The sequence below is a fragment of the Anastrepha obliqua genome, chromosome 5 (genome assembly GCF_027943255.1).
Source record: "Anastrepha obliqua isolate idAnaObli1 chromosome 5, idAnaObli1_1.0, whole genome shotgun sequence".
NCBI lineage: Eukaryota > Metazoa > Arthropoda > Insecta > Diptera > Tephritidae > Anastrepha > Anastrepha obliqua.
In genome coordinates, this window is record NC_072896.1 from 73,124,188 (window position 1) to 73,142,896 (window position 18,709).

Below are 18,709 nucleotides of genomic sequence, written 5' to 3' on the forward strand. Positions count from 1 at the left end.
AGTAAGCGTCGATCAACAATGAGCTCGCCCCAATCATCAGTTTCAAACCCACTTTAATTTTTAATATGGTGGATTTTAAAGGCTGAGGTCGGCATAAAAAATACTAAAGTTTGTATTTTCTGAAAAAATTGCGCCTTCCCGAATGCATGAAAGTTCCATGTCAAAGCCTTATAATAAATGCGTTCGAAAATTCGGACAAAAAAAGACATTTTTTTATATTTGAAGTATTTTTTTTTTTTACTTTTTTTGAAGTTCTTTTAAGTTCAATTATTTAGACTACCCTGCATGCATATATAATATATAACTTTGAACAAAGTTCGTTAAAATTATAATGAACGTAGTTTTTAACAGCGGTCGCCTCTCAGCGACTCATGCAAACCTCTGAGTGTGTTTATGCCATAAAAAAGTTTATTGAAATTTGTTAGGAGGCGCCATCAAAATGCAGGTAGTCTACCCGTATATTAGGTGAGGTAAAACGTTTTTTCCGCTTTATTTCGCCGATGAAACCAATTATAATTATCCTTACTGACTAATCCTCAATTCTTGGGCCATGGCAGGAACGCTCACACGCCGGTCCGACTGGACGATTTCCATGTTTTTACAATATATCCGACGATTGGCCTCTTGCATTCGATAGTGTATTGATTCCATAAATAACACACCTGTTTTTTGGCTTTCCTGGCTGAAGGACGTACAGAATTTCCGCTTTTTTACGTTTGTTTTGGTATGCTGCAACACACAGCTGGCTTCATACAAACAAAATCAAATGAAATTTAATGCCACCTTTGAATTGCCGTACAGTGCGACCCGATGAGGTACGCAAGGTGAATACGGCTCATTAGAAAACATTCAGTACACTTTACTTCAGCTAATACTTCTGTATACTCGTACATAAATGTATATACTAAGTATATGAAGCTCGCCAGACTTGCGCTATTAGGAATAATAATAATAATAATTAGCAATATTGTAATTAATTTTAGATTGCACTATTTAAATAGTAGACAACACCAGTGCGTAGACAGCAAAAATATATATGTATATGAAAATATATGGAGTCTATAAATATGTTTATACACCTAAACAGCAACCAAAAGGTTGTAAATTATTTTAAAATTCTTGCTAATCTTGGCGCCAGGAAAATTATTCACTCAAATATTTAATTGCGTAAAAATCTGCGCGATTATTTATTGATTACTAGCGGACCCGACAGACTTCGTTCTGGCAAATAGATTTTGAATGTGGCAGTTTATATTTCGACCTTAAGGGAGAACACCACTGTGACCCCCTGTTATTTATGCCGTTTTTCAAGAATTTTTTTTGTGGGAAAAAAAAGAGATATTTCAAATTTTTTTGTTTTGTTTTGTTTGTTGTTTATTAAAGATACATAACAAACTTTTTCAAAATTTTCAACCCCGATGGTGGCGCTGGGGAAGCTCCCGCGTCAGGTGCTGTGGCTTCTGCAGTGATCCGCGGCACGCAGCAGAACTGTCTTCAAAGTCGATCTGAAAAAAAATACCGAGTCTTTTCGTTAATAATATGATATTTTGAAGAGAAGTACATAGGGATTTGAAAAAATATGGATTTTTAAAAAATTGGAACGCTTTTCAAATTTAAGGTCGATTTTCGAGCAAAATTTCTCTTCGAAAAAAGGCTATAATTTTTTTTTTTTTTTAGATATCGAAAAAACCCTATGTACTTCTTTAGATAATCTAGTTTTATCGATGCAGTCCAAATTTGAAGTCGATCGGATAAGAATTGCTCGAGTTCTACTGCGTGCCGCACTTAAAAAAGTGGTTTTGAGAAAAACGTGTTCAAAGTTTGAAGTTATGCGATAAATTGCGCTGCACCGCTCCACAAAATATTTAATATCTCCGAAAATAATTATTTTTTCGACCTGGGACAAACGGCATTCTATTCTTAAATGTATTCTAGATTTTTCTAGATGGTTTTCAAAAAATCGATTTTTTGAAGTTGTCACAGTGGTGTTCTCCCTTAAGACGTTTTTACTCTGCTGACCCTCACACACCGCCCTATCATCATGGTGACGATTCTGTTCAGGAGAATTAAAGAAAAGGGTCAGCTCGTGTGACCTAAGTATTTTCGCTTCCACGAACTTTGGCCACCCTTTTGGGCCCATTAAAAACCCCGACTGGGATGTTTGCCAGAGGGCTTCAAACTAAGAGGTGAACTTAAGGTTCAAACCTGATTGAAAAATAATCTAAAGGGATAGTGGGAACCTAAAGGTGACAAATATTTATAAAGTGGGTGCTTCAATGACAAAATATAGGGATAATCAATTATTTATTATTGTTATTATTAACATAGGGTTAATAACCGATATAATAAAGAATAATGAAATAAAACGTATATAAGTACATATTTTGAGTAATCGCCTTACTGTAAATCAAGTGAATCATAATTTTTAACAAAAATCTGTTTTATTTTTATTGTAGTGCTTTAAGATACACAATGTTTTTTGTTTGATTACCTGGTGAATATAACTACAAACAAATCTTATGGTTTTCCAACACGGGAACAGGCAACATACAATTCGTCCCCTTAGTATTAAAATAGCCTATACATTTTTTGATGTTTTGAGAAAATGAATTTCAAACTTTTTGTCGAAAGTAGCTCTCACTCAAATCTCGTTATGTCTGTAAATATTTATTATTTTTTGACTGACGTTTTGACCCACTTTGTGGAAGTAGAATTTGAAAAAATTTTGACCACATATAAAATCGACGATGGAGAATCCAAAAATTCAATAAAAAAATAATAGCCTATGAGCACATAGGCTATTGTTATACTAAGGGGACGAATTGACCATGTGAGAAACATGGGTTTTTCTTGATTAATTAATAATGTTTATCTTTTGGTATTCTTAAAATATGTTTAGATTTGTTCAGCCCTGCATGATTATTCTTAGAATTTACTTACACTCATTCTTTAACTCGTTCCGAAACTAAAACAAAAGAAAGAATATTGCGAGGCCAATCAAATCTATAGCCCTTACATTCTTTGACTTTTCAATTTGGTTGGGTTCACAAAATTATCCCTTTTGTGTGAACCCATTAGATCTCCAACGCGAACACGCACACACACGAACGCGCAATATTTGTATCGGAAAAAGAAAAGAGTTGTTTTAGGGTTTTCCCGGAAATTATTCGAATTTTTCTCGCTGTACAAACCATCCTTGGACTTCAAGGAACATTTAAAAAAAAAAATTGTTAAGATTGGTCCATGCGAGTTATGCGCTTACCAACACATTTTGCGGATCATTTTTATATTATAGATTAATTTCCACCTTAAATAATGTTTAAATGTAGGCTAAAATGGCTTCAACTTTAAAAGCCGAAAGGGATGTGACTATGTGAAAGTTGGCGCATTAAATTTCATCATCAAATTTGTTTTTGAATAATTTTTTTATTAAACACACAAAAAAAAATTATTTTGAGTTAGAGGAACCTTAACGCATTCCATAGCTTGTCGGCTTGTATACTGCAGCTGTCTTGTTTCCAAGTATCAAACATGATTGAGGTACGACCCCACATGCACAAATTATATAATATATCTTCCGGTGAAGTGATTGATTTTGTGCCACCTTGTATTGTATATACAAAGTTAACTTTAATACAATAGTACTGATGAAAGATGTTGCCATTTAATTATAAAGAAAAATTAAAATAAATATGAAAATTCAATTAGGGGCTAGTTCGTCTTGCCATAAATTCTGGGACAAATTGTACGGCAAGAACAAATTCGCAGAAAAAACATGCGTTATTTTTGCTTTTCTTCATATGCATTGTCGACTCGTAAATTATACTCAGTTTCGTAGCAAATTTCGCTTGTTAATAGTGGAGCTAAGGAAAATCGAATTGCAGTGATTGCATTACAAAAGTGTGGTAAAATTACCAGTGAGATTTACGAAGTGCTGAAAAAACCAGATATTTCGAGAATGTTTGTTTACCGCACGATAATCGTCTTTTCCATATGGCTGAAGTGACAGATAGAAAAAGAAGTGTTCGTCCTCGCGTGGTTCGAACCAGTACAGCCATAAAAGCTATTCGAAAAGAATTCACAGAAATCCCCGTAGAAAGCAGAAAATCATGTCCAGGGAAATGAACGTATCGACCAGTTCCATGTCAAGACTAATTAGAGATATCTCCACATGAAAGCCTTGCGCCTCTTAACTGGCCATCTTTTGACCACGCGCTTGAAGAAAATTAGACTCGACAGATGCAAGACAAATGGCAAAATGTTCACTGTTGAAGAAGTTTTTAATGAGAAAAAACGACGGAATTTATGCTAAACTTCTGAAGACGTAAAAAATGTTGTTCCAAGGGTTCAGCGTGGCCACCATCCAGTCTCTGTAATGTTTTGGTGGAAAGTATCTTGTAAAGGCGTTTCATCTCTTCATTTCTGCGAAAAAGGGATTAAGATCGGGGCAAAAGTGTACCAGGAGGATGTCTTAGAGCGCATAATTTTTTCCTTTAAAATCGTTATGGCTAAAAAAATAGGCGTAAAACGCCTGTGAAACTATGAAACGGATGAAACTAAAATTAAAATGATTGGTCTTAATGGGAAGACTTTTGTTGATCGTAAAAAACCAAGAGTTCAAACCCCGGTACACAACAAAGACCGTAAAGTATGGTGAGACTAGCTTGAATGTTTGGGAATCATTTTTTTGGAATGAAGTTGGACCAATAGTGAATTGCTAATCTTGATATTTGCAAAAATGCGACGAAACGAAATCCCTTCGAGTCCATTCCACTAAACTGGTTATTCATGGATGACGGGGTCTCTCAAGCTTACAGCAAAACTGGTGAAAAATTGGTTTTCCACAGAGAAAATTGCAGTTCTGGATTGGCCAGCACAAAGCGCAGATCGTAACCACATCGAAAATCTGTGGAACGTAGGGCAAACTAAATTTAAAAATTTCAAAGATTATTAAGTATTATTTATTTATATATTTTCTAATATCAGCCAATGATTAAAAAGTTCTTGACTAACTAATCTTAATATAACACCTTTATCAAAAAGAATATAATCAGAAAATGCAAAATACAAGTTTATTCCTCAAAAGTAATATAATATTATCGCCTTTAAAGTACTCGCCATCAACTGCAACGCACTTATGCCAACATTTGATCCAGCTCTCGAAACATTGCAGGAACTCTATTTTCGGTATAGCCATCAGAGCCGTCTTCGATTTTTCCATTAATTCCTTTTGGGATTCTTCCTTATAACGCGCTGCGTTCCACGTAGTCGTTTTTTAACTCGATAAAATAATAAAAAATCACAGGGAGCCATACCACGTGAATTCGATGACTGTTGGATGATTTTTCGTTTTGTTGTTGGTCAAAAATTCACACAATGCGCTATGATGATGCAAAATCCACGAGGAGTTTTTCCTACAAATCTTTTCCTTTTTACCGAATTGCTTCGCGTAAACGTCTCATAACGCCCAAATAATAGTCCTTATTTACTTTCTAACCTCCTGTAAAAATTTCGTGGGGTACAATATCTTTAAAATGTGTGAGCTTCGCTTTCTTTTTTGACTGAAAACGATGTCGTTTTTTTTTTTTTGGTCTTGGTTCATTCGGAGGGCTCCATTCACTCGCCGAGTGTCTGGGTTATTGGACTGCGTACAATGCTCTGTACGGATCCTTAAGCAATGTTCAACTCCTCTGCCAGCTCTCTTATGTTTAATTTGCAGTTATTAATCAACTTTTTACTTTATTGATGTTTTCATCAGTATTCGATGTCCGTGGCCTTCCACTACGTTCGTCATTCTCGATGGACGAATGGAGTCCATTTTTAACGATTGTTTTCATTACAGTATCAACATTTCTAAGGTTTTTGCACCATGGAATCCATTTTTAACGCAAAATTTAATACAAACTGTTGCAAATTAAAATCCATTTTTAAAACTGTAAAAAATCGCTTACAAAGGTAGATTTGCTCAAGACGGCGTTTTACAAATGTCAAGCAATGGCGATAAGTGCGTATTTCTGCCATAAGAAACCATCTGACCTTCAGAGGCGACATAAAACAGTAGGCTCCCCATTTGTGGAAAAAACATCAAGACACACACCACTAATAGGAGTAAGAAACCTATGTATAGTACATCGAAAATCACAAATATTAACTACCTCTACTGATCTCAAATCGCAGTCAGCAATTCGATGCGAGTTACGCATAGTTAAGAGCTTTTTGGAAAAGGTAATAGGGTATGATAGACAATGCGATGGGCAGTTTCTCACGCATCAACGGTTGAGATTATCTAGATCCAATTGAAGAGCGGCCGCCACTAGTCTTCATTTTATTGGCAACTTGGCAAAAGATAAACATCAACTAATGGCATTAATATAGAGTACAAATAACAAATGTCCTAAGAAAATTCTCTATGGCACACCAGAACTTGCGGCGAAGGCTTGGGATAAGTTCAATGGTACACGTCCCATTGCTGAACTATGATTTCACACATGGAAAAATGATAGAATGGAAACCCAGTGGCTAGTATCAGTAAATCATCCTCGACCAAAACCATGTTGGTTCAGAGTGATGAAAGTATGCCCAGTAACAGCTAACATTGTCTTGTGGACTTTATACAATTTCGCTCATGGTGACCTATTTCTAATGTTCGCAACTATTTTTTGCACACACAAAATTTGGGCTAATCTGATTGGTTCGTTCACGTGACCATTAAAAATACTATACCAATAAATGTTATACGAATTTAATTGTTTTTTATATTCATAATTCCATACATTTAAAAATAATTATTTCGCAGTTTAAAGGTGACAAGAGATAGTGAATTTGTGACCTTTGTTATCTTAGAAATTTTATTTTGCGTAAGCATTATAAGCAAAGAATAGGCAAAAGCAAAATGTTGCAAAAAATTCGTACTATACTTAAGCCAGATTCCTTTCCTACTGCTCAGATTAGTAAAGATGAAATCAGATTAGATCGGAATAGATTAAAGTGATTTAATAGAATGGTTTTAATCGCCCAGTAGAGTTGCCAGTGTGAAACTTAACTTTAATACAAACAATTTGAGGGTAGGGTTATCTTCCGTGAAAGTGACGTGAATTGACTAAGTTCGTGTGATTTGAGCCCGTCAGGCTTTTACTTGTGTTGTTTTCTGAAATCGACACATGCGTCAATAATCAGCAATCATGCAATCGACCTATGACCTCAAAGTGAGCACAAGTCAGGTCGTTGATCAAATGCAGCGGTGTTATCGAAAATCGGATTTCTGGGATCCTTGCCAAAAAATTAACCGAAGCGGGTATTTGAATGATGCTATACTCCATAATTAATGCCCTATACTCGTATAAACCTTTCAAATAAAAAATGAAGCTTACCGCACGCCATTATTTTATTCAATTCCAACCCGTCTTTTTTTGGAGAAAACTTAAAGTAAAAGATGAATTTACATTTGTATGTTTGTATATTTGTTGACAACTTTGTTATGTTTTGATTAATAACTTCTTTGTTACTGTATAGAGTGTCTGGCGGCAGAATTAGGAATTAGGCTGAGCTAAAAAAATAATTTTTTAATGATGAAATTTTATTTCAATAAAGAATACAAGAGGGAACTTTTTTCACTAAATTTTCACTGTTACGTCGGATGCACTCTAGCCTCCGTATTCCACTTACTGGAGAAATGTCATCGGGGGGACATTAACTTTTTTGAAGTGAAAACTTCTTTAGAATCGTTGGGAGTGATTTGAGAAAAAGTGAAACGAAAAAGCGACCAGTTTCGCTACGAAGCGTTAGGAGCGGAGGACAACAAATGTTAAACTGATTTTTGGAAATGGGCGGAGTGTTTTAGGGGCTTGCTCCACCTCTGCCACGGGTTGGCCCGGTATTGCAGTACCGCCGGGATTTCGGCCCAAATTATTGAATAAGTACAAGAAGAAATATACTAATACATTTAGCTTTGGTGGGAAGAGACATAAATTTTTATATGAATACAAGTAGACGAAAATGGAAGAAATTTGTAAGTCTGTTTCTTCGGTCCGTTTGGGTATTTTTTTGACAACATCGAAACCAAAGCATTTGTATCATATTTTATCTATCATAAGCCACTCGTATCATTTGTTGAAATTGAAAACATTGAGGATGAATAATAATAAAATGAAGAAAATAAAATATGAACTTATAGCAATATTATAATGAACCTATAATTATCCCACTCTTAATGCTGTTTTCGTCTTATTCTCTCTCAGTTTGTTTTACGGAAGGTTTCACTTCTATCGCGTCTAACCGTTAGACTGTTATTTTTTTTTTTAATTTCTAAGACAGTCCTGGGGTTTGAAATGAAAGTTTTTTTAACCGTATCGTTACTGGTGATGAAAAATGGGTCCTTTATAATAATCCGAATTCTGCCACCAGACACCCTGTATAAACACAAGCAAAAAAATTTTGAAGGAAAATTTCATTGAAATTTCTTCAATTTATATCGACAACCACTCGAAAGTGAATTGCAGAACATGCCCGATTAGCAAAATTGCCCCCTAAATATATGTAAATGCCTCCAGAAAACCTACAAATGAAACATCCAACAAATACAGGCAACATTGTAAAATATAAGGCAGCCGAGTTTCAGAAAATGAATAGAGAAAGCAGCCTCATTACTTCACTTTTTATTATTCCGCATTAGTATCAGGGCACATTGAAGAGGTACTCGTATCAGCGATAGGGCTGCTGGTTTAAATTTTTTTTATTTATTTGGTCTCAAATTTTATATAAATTATTTCAAATTGCCAATCTTCGTTTAGAGATTTTGGCATTCTAGATACCAGAAGTAATAACAAATAACGTTACTCTACTGGTACCACCTGTGTGCCAGGAATATATCAATCAAGAAGAAACATTTCCAAACGTCTTATTTTTTTGGCTTTAATAACTGTCAGTTGAAGTTTCAAACTGCTCAATGTTCTATTTGACAGTTCTTTGACTATATATGTACAAGGTGAATTGAATACTGAAAGTGGGTGTTCCCAAAGCAGTTACTTTATTTTTTGCGATTTTGACAAGGCTGACGTCATGCACCATAATAATACAATACAAAATCATATAAACAAAACAAACAAAAGAAGGAGAAAAAAGGTTTGTAAAGATTGAGTGAATGGATTGGTAAAATTGTGATTAGTAACATTATTAGTAAACTAAAAAAATTAATGAAAACGAAGTTCTGCGTGTTAAATTGTGAAAACACGAATTATAACTGCAGTTTTTATACCGATGACGACGTGGAAAGAAAGTGTTGTGTCTTGTGTTTAGTAATTTCTATTGCTATTGCCTATTCTTCTTCTTCTTAAACAAGTAATTCCCCTTAATTTTGTGTGTTTATTCATAGATTCAGCGAATTCGGAAGGCAGTACCTTGTATTCTCCATCCTTGCTTTCGCCTATTATTCCCCTTCACAATCAAGGAATTTCCCTCCGCAGCGAATCCGGAACGCGCAAGCTTGTATTCAAGACGTATCTATAGAAGGTGGTGTGATGGAGTAGTTGATTGCTTCAACTCGCCCTTAATTTTGAAATTTCAGTAAAACGGAATGACGGAGAGTTTTTGTTGCGGTATAAATGCACGACTTAACTATTTGTCATTCATTCTATTATTCTATTCCCTTTCCCTGGACAGTGCTATGTAATTTAAAAAGTGTAGTTGTCGCTCGAATGATACGACCTTGAATAGATTCGCCCATCGTATTCGTATTCCATCATTCTTGTGTACATATGCAAGGTGCATAACACCATCTCTTTCTTTCGTCTATTTTGATTTAGATAGTGTAGCTCTAAGGCGCTGCCTTAATGCAAATGCCTTAAATCAAATGAAAAAAATTGAGATTGACTACAATATGGCATGTGAAAGTTGGTCACATGGCAACTTTGCTTCACTCGCTTGAAACGCTTTACAGTTTCGGATTCCGCAATTTTCTATTTGGCAGCACTTTGTCCGCCCTTTGACGTTTCAATTTCACGCGTTGCTTTGTACCTATCATTCTGACAGCGTTCAAAGAAGCATTCAAAGTAAAGCAAAGCAAAACAAAGCAAGCAAGGCAAGCAAAGCAAACCTTCATCTCATTTGTGAACTTCAGGTAAGTTTGCAGATATTATTTAGTTTCATGTCAATAAATCGTTTTTTTATTTAGTTATGTTTGAAGAAGACTTAATAAATGCTATTGAAGTGCACAGATGCATCTGGGACAGGAGTCAATTGTCTTATCGGGACAAAAACGAGAAATACTTGGCTTGGCGCGACGTGTCGGCGCTGGTTGGCGAATCTGGTAAGAATGTGCATACATACATATGTATGTCCATATAAACCATGATGAATGTACGTACAATACAATAACAATAACAATAACATGCATACATATGCCTGTGTGTATTATACATATTTTTCTCTTTTAAAGAGGCCGACTGCCGCAAACGGTGGAAATCTTTGCGTGATCGCTTTTCAATCGAATTGAAGCAGCATCAGCAGCCAAGAGGAAGGGCTACTTCATTTAGGAAGTGGGCATACTTTGATGCTATGTGTTTTTTAAAAGGAAATATCACAGACCGAAAGTAAGTATGCATACATACATACATATATACCTATGTATGTTGCCCTAACACTTATGTATGTATTATATATGTATATGTATTCAAGGTCTACAACAAATATTAAAACAGAAATTGAAACAGAGTCTTCATTTTCGTTTAAGTTAAACAAAAGCGGCGAATTGGTTTTAAACGACCAAACAGAAGAATCAGAATCTGTTTCTACTAAGCGAAAGAAGCGAAAAGAAGACGAAGACAGCAGCTGCAATTCTTTAAATGAAGACGTAAGTGGATTTGTAAAAAGTCGGAAGACTTACGTCCACGACAATTTTTTGGGTGCCATTGGTGATATTTTCGAAAAAGTTCCGCCTGAACAACAATTAGATTTCAAAATGGATGTACTGCAGTACGTCTATGCAAAATTTAAATCTCTGAGCGCCAATTAAATGCATAGTGTGTATTTTCTTTACATTTTACGTTTAAGTTTTATGCCATAAGCAATATGCTAAAGATATATTAATGCACTTTACCTTTTTTTATAAAATAAATACGTTTTCGTTTCCATTTGAAATAAATGTAATTAATTTTTATTATTATTATTTTTTTTAATTAATGAAATATTAAGTTTATGAAAACATGAAAAATAAATGTTTGTTGTTGAATAAATGTGTATTTTATTTATCTCATATTATCCCACCTGATCGTGACTCTGGAATTTCAAGTTTTGCTGATACTTGGTAATTTTGTTGCATTTAAGATATATATGTATATGTGAAGTGCGCCACACGCTTTTGCAAAATTTAAATCGTTTATGCAGGAATTTTTATCTCGAAATCTTTTGATCATAGGGAAATCTTTTCTTAGTAAGAATTGCAGGGAATGAACTAAGGTTTAATAATATATTTTTCAAAAATGTCTAAACTGAATTTAATATTTTAATCTTTTCAAATAATATTTTGTGTAGTTTTTTAGTTATAAAAACATATTTGTATTGCAGTTGAAGGAGTACTTATAGAAATGCGAGGTTAGGTAAAGTATATCTGGCTAATCTGCATAGATCCCACATAAACCACAAGGGTCCGTAGTGTTACCAGTGTCGTTGGGGTTGTGTTAAACGTAGTTCGTGATGCATTTATTGGCGAGTTTTAATAAACAGTTTAAACTTTTTTTTAGCAATACCCTTCAGAGATGAATAGTATACCGGTCCCAGACAGTTGTAGCAAGTTCTGCTTAGAGCAGGGTGGTGGCAAAAAATGTGTTCTAACGTAACCCTTTCTTCTTCGCATAAGTTACATGCGCCGTTCTGGACCAATCCCATAGCTGCGTCATATGGAGTGAGACAAAGTCCCGTCAGTACTCCAACCAATATTTTACTTCCCTTCCTTGGGAGTGATAAAATAAAATTGGTTGTTTTTGTTTTGCAAGTTCGTAGAAAAGCTAAAGATATAAAGAATAGTTTTTTGATTATCTCGTGAAATCAATTTTTGCATATTTGGCTATTTGGCTCGGTCTACATGGATGGCGTGGTAGTGCTCGCAGGTCAGGTTAGTGAAGTTTTGTTACAAAACTCTGTCGGCACACAAACAACTGATTTTCAGATGATATTTTGATATTTTAAAGTAAAGGGTTTTTCAGTTGGCGCGGGTCGATTTTGGCGTCCTGTGCAAGCCATTTTGTTTTGGTGACATCTGTCAAATCTTTTGTTTATTATTCAGTTTATTTTAATTTCGAAATAAATAAAATTAGATTATTTTGTTTCAGGTAAGAAAGAATTGTATTTGTCAGTTCTTCTTTTGTCACAATCAATAATTCTTTGTGTAGAGTCTCTTGCGATATCGCTAGTGGGTTGGCACACATTTCCACTAATTAACGCTTGGCGAAAAGAAGAGGCCTATTATTCTTATTTGGACACTATTTCAGGGAAGCTAAAAAAGTTGTTAAAAAACCGTTAGTGTACAGTTTTTTTGTGTTTTTTTAGGAAATTGTGTACAGGGTGCGCCGTTTTTATGTCGGTATGTAAACGCTGAATAACTTTGTCATTTACCAACCGATCGACTTGAACATACATATTTTCGATACCTCAGTACACTTTCAACCATGGATCGCTTTACACCGAAACAAGGCGCTGAAATAGTGACGCTATACATCGAAAATAGTCGTTCTATTGCTCTACGTCAACGCGCATATCGCAAAAAGTATCCCGGCAAACAGTGAGGGAGAGCGTTGTCCAGGAGCCAACAGTGTCGTATCGTCGTCGCGCTCAGCATTTTGGCGTCAGTGAAACCACAATGCGGCGCATTTTAAAGGATGATTTAAATTTGTTTCCGTATAAAGTGCAATTGACACAAAGAATATTGTCGACAGACCATTTACGTCGCTTGGAATACGGCCAAACAGTCGGTCGAATGGTTGACACTGAATCCAATTTTTGGAAGCAAATTTTAATTACTGACGAGGCACATTTTAACCTCTCTGGCAGCGTGAATAAACAAAATTGCCGCATTTGGGGAACTGAGAATCCACACGAGATCCATGAAACGCCATTGCATGACCGGAAAGTAACTGTTTGGGACGACATTTGCGCCAAAACCATCATTGGGCCATATTTTTACCGAGAAAACGAAACGGCCGATGGAAACCAATATCGATGGATGTTGGTTCATTATGTCTGTCCGCAAATTCGTGTGAAAGGTTTAGACGGTTACTGGTTTCAACAAGACGGTGCGCCATGCCACACTGCGAATGCAATAACTGAATTTCTGCAACGAAAATTCCCGGGACGTCTAGTGTCAAAAATAGGCGACATCGGCGGGCCCCCCAGATCACCTGACTTCTTTTTGTGGGGTTATCCGAAAAGTAAGATTTACGCCAGCAAGCCGCAGACTATTGGCCAACTTAAGGCAAACATTCGTGCCGAAATCGACGCTATAAACCCCGAAATGTTTGACAAGGTGATGACAAACGCAGAAAAAAGATACAATTTTACTAAATTGTAAATAACCAAACGAAATAAAAGTGCCTTACTTATACAAATCAGTTGTTGTTTTTTTTTTTCAAAGTTATGCAATGTTTTCATACTGACATAAAAGATGGAGCACCCTGTATACATTTTTAAACCCGCATATAAAATGAAAGATTATTAAAATGTCTTCCAATATTTTGAATTTCACAGAAAAATAGGTATCTAAAATTACAAAATCCCCACTACCTCCAAAACGAAGCATTTCCCCCTTCCGCTCACATACCATTTTTTGGTTCCTATCTCCATTCCCTCGAACGAACACGGTCCCATGATAAGAGGTACATCCTGTTTTTGGTTCTTTTAAACTTCACCCGGCACCAAAGAAACATCTTTTGCAAATATTTTGTAATATACATATTTTATTACATCATAAGGTAAGGCATATTCGATGTGCGTTATTTTTTAACGAGAACCATTAATTTTTTCAATCCAAGAAACTAATTTTTGTTGAAATAGGTAAAATAAAAAAACATTTATTCTTTTCTCGTCGTGCTGCATCTCAGTAAAAATCTACAAATCTAACAGAAATGGCATTTTTTCCTCACCTCTCATGGAAAAAGTGCTAACGATGGAATTTGTGGTACAATAAAATGAAGAACAACACTCCGCCGAACACCATCGATGGTGGTACCATTTTTAATGACCATCATTAAAATTACTACATACATACTTATGAGTAGATACTTTTACAAAAAAATCATCCAATTTCGTTTTTTAATAACTTTTTTACTTAGTAAAGAAATTGATTTTGAGTAACGGAAATTTTTATTTTGACTTTCGCACACTCCATTGCTTGTCTGTTTGTTTACTGCAGCTGACTAGTTCACTAGTGTCAAATCTGACTGAAGTGCGCTGCCATTTGCAAATATTATAAATCCTCCGCTAGAGTGATTAATTTTGTGCCTCCTTGTATAAAACCCACAGGCTTTTACTACTTGGAGCCATACATAGTGTAGTCCGAAGCCTCCTCCATTTCGCACTACGCCAAAAGCATTCTCTATTATTTCTCAAAAGCCTTTTATTAAAGTATTCTTGCTCTGGCTGTTTAGCTCTACCCGGGAAAGACCTGATTAAATAACGACGAAGTGGAAATGCTGCATTACCAACTACAAGCCATAATTAATTCGTACCCCGTGATTATATATATATATATCCCGTTGCAAAATTATAAGTACACCACTATTTTTTTATAAAAATGTATTTTATACAACAACAAAAACCAGAAAATAAAAAAGCATATGCGCATTTCTCCAATGTCGAATACGACATTCGTACGCATTCAAAGTGAAAAAAAACATATACCAAAACATTATTTTATTTTGACAAAAGGCGAAAGCATAGCACTATGATTGGTGCTAAGGTTGATTTTGGGAAATTGTTCGTTTTCAAGATAATTACAAAAAATCAAGCCATTCGCATGCGACAAAAACAGAAGTCGCTTTCAAAGCAAAAAAATCAAACACTTTTTTCAGCGAAACCTGAAGAAATATATTAATGCGACTAATTTTTAAATGTTATGCATTGATGTATCTTAATAATGCTTTTTATTTTATTCAAAAATATTAAATAGTTTATATTTTATTTAATTTTAATTACTGCCGCACGCGACATGTCGCATTTTGTTCCATCATTATTTTTATGTTTATATATATATTCCCTTGAAATATGCAAAAAAATTAAAAAAAATTAAAATATGTAACTATAGTTCCCATTGCGTAAACAAGTAACCTAAGTATAAATAATCTTTGCATAGAACAAAATCATTTTATTGAAAAAGTAAGTGCTGCATGTCAGACATTCACAGCTGTCTGCTAAGGCTGTGGTAATTATGTATCAAAACGTGAGAAAAGGTAAGTTGTTGCACATTTTTATTTTCTGTGGACTTACAGATTCTTTGCTCAATGATTTAATCTGAGCAAACCTGTAGTGAAATGGTATTGCAAATAATTTACTAGAACAGCTTTAAAATAACATTTTATTCATATTGTTCGTAAAAAATGGGCCGAAACGACCATTTCGTGATTGAAATAATGGATGAAAATGTTCTACAAAATTATTCCTCGTACAATTTTACTATATCCGCCTTAACAACATATTTCTCTCCGATATGCACTATAACTCTTTTTTTTCATTTATTCTAAAACCACTTAAATAAAATATTGAAAATTTGAAATGGGCTGTGAAGGCCTACCCAACATTTCAATTCCATTTTGCCGTTTGCACTCTACACAACTTTGGCTCCGATGTTTGGGATCGTTGTCTCTTTGTACAATCCAAGGTTGGCAAGTTCTTCCAAACATCTTCGCAGTTGACAGTAATATTGCCTTTTAGTAAATTTTATTCATCAAAACTGTATTCGAATTGGCGGTAAACACAAATAAACGGTCAAGTCCTTGAATCGAAGAAGCAGCTCCAAACATGAATTTACTCAGATGCTTAACAGTTCGTTGTAGTTGACGATTATCAGCAGTACACCAGGACCGACGTATGTATACACCTTTTCGCCCAATAAGAAGATTCATCCGTGAATATCACGTTTACCCAATTCCGTTCTGAATTTACCTTAGCCCATGAAAGTCTTTTTTTAATTTGTGATCACGTGAGTAGAGGTTTTTTTCAATCTGCTTCGGAATTTGAGGTCTCCTGCACGTACATGTCCACGATATATTTTATCTTTGGATACATTAACACCACTTTTCCTTAAAATTGATCCAGCTTCATCCAACCATAACTTCGGCTTTGTCACAAACAAATCAATGATCGTCTGATCTTGCGTTGGAAAGGCACTTTTTTCTGGGCCAGGGAAGTCGTCAACGTTTTTAACTACGGTATACTATTTTATATATATACTTGGCGGGTACACCCTTTTGGGGTGTTTGGCCGGGCTTCTCCTCCTATTTGTGGTGTGCGTCTTGATGTTGTTCCACAAACAAACGGTATACCATTACATTCATTTATTTATGAACGCCTTCGACTATTTTGTTGAAGATGCGCGTGACATTTTCGGACCTGTAACACTTTGACCGCTTTGACTGAATTGTTCCAATGGAGCCGTGTTAGTCACCGGTGACTGATACTACATGACTACTTTTGTCTTTTTATTTTGCGGAAAAATGCATCAAAATAAATAAAAATATTTATTTAATAAAACCTAAAAACATTTTTTTTTGGATATTTTACTAAAAACACCGTTGGCGTTCAAAGTGTTAAGGTGTATGCATAGGATAACTGCGTCTAATCGTTTTTCTTACGCGGAACACATTTTGTAAAAACAATTTACGCTTTCTACATTTCTCACAAAACTAACTAATTGTACAACGCGTATTGCGAAAAGGATACTCCTATTTAGTACCATTTAAATTTTATTACAGCGGAGCTCTGGATTTGAATATTTGAGATCACGCTTCAATTAGGCAGAATGTGCCTACATCGCTTTAGGCAAATTTTCCATTAGTCGAAACAGAACTAGAAGACTTTCGTCAGTTCCTTCAGGACTCATGCCGGTTTCTCTTTTAAAACTTCAACGGGCAAATCTGGCACCTTTTAGGGCAAATGCAATCTTAGGAAATAGGAAACAGAAGTCGCACAGCACAATATCCGGCAATAAGATGAATTGTCTAACACTGAAATGCAGATAAGGTTAATAGAAAGAGAGTTTTAAGTAAAACTACCACATTCAGACTATTAGACATAGCATTCAAATGGCTGTCTCGGCTTCTCTGGCAATCTCGATCCAAGTTTCGATGACTCGACCCAATGTGCGCAGCGTTATTCCGACAATAGCATGTTGAATGTTGGCCTCGAATTCAAATGGGTTGGCTTGCTAGCTAAAAACTTAGCCAAAAAAATAAGCGAGATACATTGAGTGACATGTTTGTGGCTGCCGATTCATGAAAGCTCACCGTGAGAAGACGAAATTCAAAAATTTCTTATTCACAACTTTGAGTGTTGCGAAAACACGCAAGCCATCGGCCTAGTGAGCTAGCAATTCTTTCCAGAAGTAGTCCTATTCAGTGGCCCTTCTCGTTCGCGCAATTTAGCGATTACTCTGGATTTCTGTAATGGGCTATGTAATAATATGTTCACATATAAGTAGACTATCTACTTTTTCGTGCTTAACTCCCAATCCGTAATTAAAAAGGGAGATTACCCATACAAAATTTCTCTTCCGAATTTCGCATGTATATTGCTGCCATACTTTTTTGAAGTCTCAATAAACGTCGTTTACTGATTTCCTCGAACGGTTTATTACTAGTAGCTAATTCCACACTTAAATTAGCTTTTCCTTCTTCTTGTCTTTTCTCCATATCGTTAATAATAATTAAACAAAACTAAAACAATAAAATATTCCACCGAAGTAATTTCTATGAAGAAAAACCTTTCACAACAGTATTGACAGTCAATTTGTCAATTTGCAGGTAATCTGCCATATGTGAACGGCATATGTAAACGTACTTTAAGTCAGATGCTTTCCATTTCAATTCAACCGGGCTATTCGGGTCATGTTCTCCGATTTCGATGTAAGTCAAATATGTTGCTCTCTGGTCAAAATAATGAGACACGTATTTTTTTGTTCGCCCGAAAAAAATTTTTTTCAAGAGTTATCGGCAATTTTGTTTTTCGGCTCAAAATCGATTTTTTTTAATTATATAAGAAAAAAATTTTTTTAAATGCCCATAACTTAGTCAAAAATGAACCGATTTTAATAATTCTGAGCTCAAAATGATCGGCATTACTTACACGAGCGACTTAATGCAGAAACAATTGCAAAAAAGTAGTTGAAAATTTTTTATTTAGCAAAAAAGAAAAAAAATTGAATTTTTTTCGAAATTCAATATTTCAAAAAGTGTATTTTTTTTTTTATAACTTTTTCCAAATCAAGAGGGCACCTCAAACTTCAATTGAGCTGAATGCCCAGTAGCTGAAATGAGTTGTTTTTGATTAATGAATTTTTGAGTAAAAAACCTGTTTCGCACTTTTTGTTTTTTGGAAAATAAAAAGTTTTCAATTACTTTTTCGCAAATGTTTCTACGTGAAGTCGCTCGTGTAAGTAATGACGATCATTTCGCTTCCAAAATCATAAAAATCGGTTCATTTTTGACTAAGTTATGAGCGTTTGGTTTAT

General features: G+C 35.1%; 1 protein-coding gene and 1 pseudogene across 1 annotated transcript; both read left to right on the forward strand.

Moving 5' to 3' along the window:
* Positions 1–7,762: 7,762 nt before the first annotated feature.
* LOC129249615 (U2 spliceosomal RNA) lies at positions 7,763–7,909 on the forward strand (annotated as a pseudogene).
* Positions 7,910–10,034: 2,125 nt separating this feature from the next.
* On the forward strand, positions 10,035–11,069 carry LOC129248214 (uncharacterized). The gene is made up of 4 exons (XM_054887681.1): positions 10,035–10,114; positions 10,169–10,303; positions 10,433–10,586; positions 10,672–11,069. The coding sequence occupies exons 2-4, from the start codon at positions 10,171–10,173 to the stop codon at positions 11,006–11,008; spliced, it is 624 nt and encodes a 207-aa protein (XP_054743656.1). The 5' UTR covers positions 10,035–10,114; positions 10,169–10,170; the 3' UTR covers positions 11,009–11,069.
* The last annotated feature ends 7,640 nt before the right edge of the window (positions 11,070–18,709 follow it).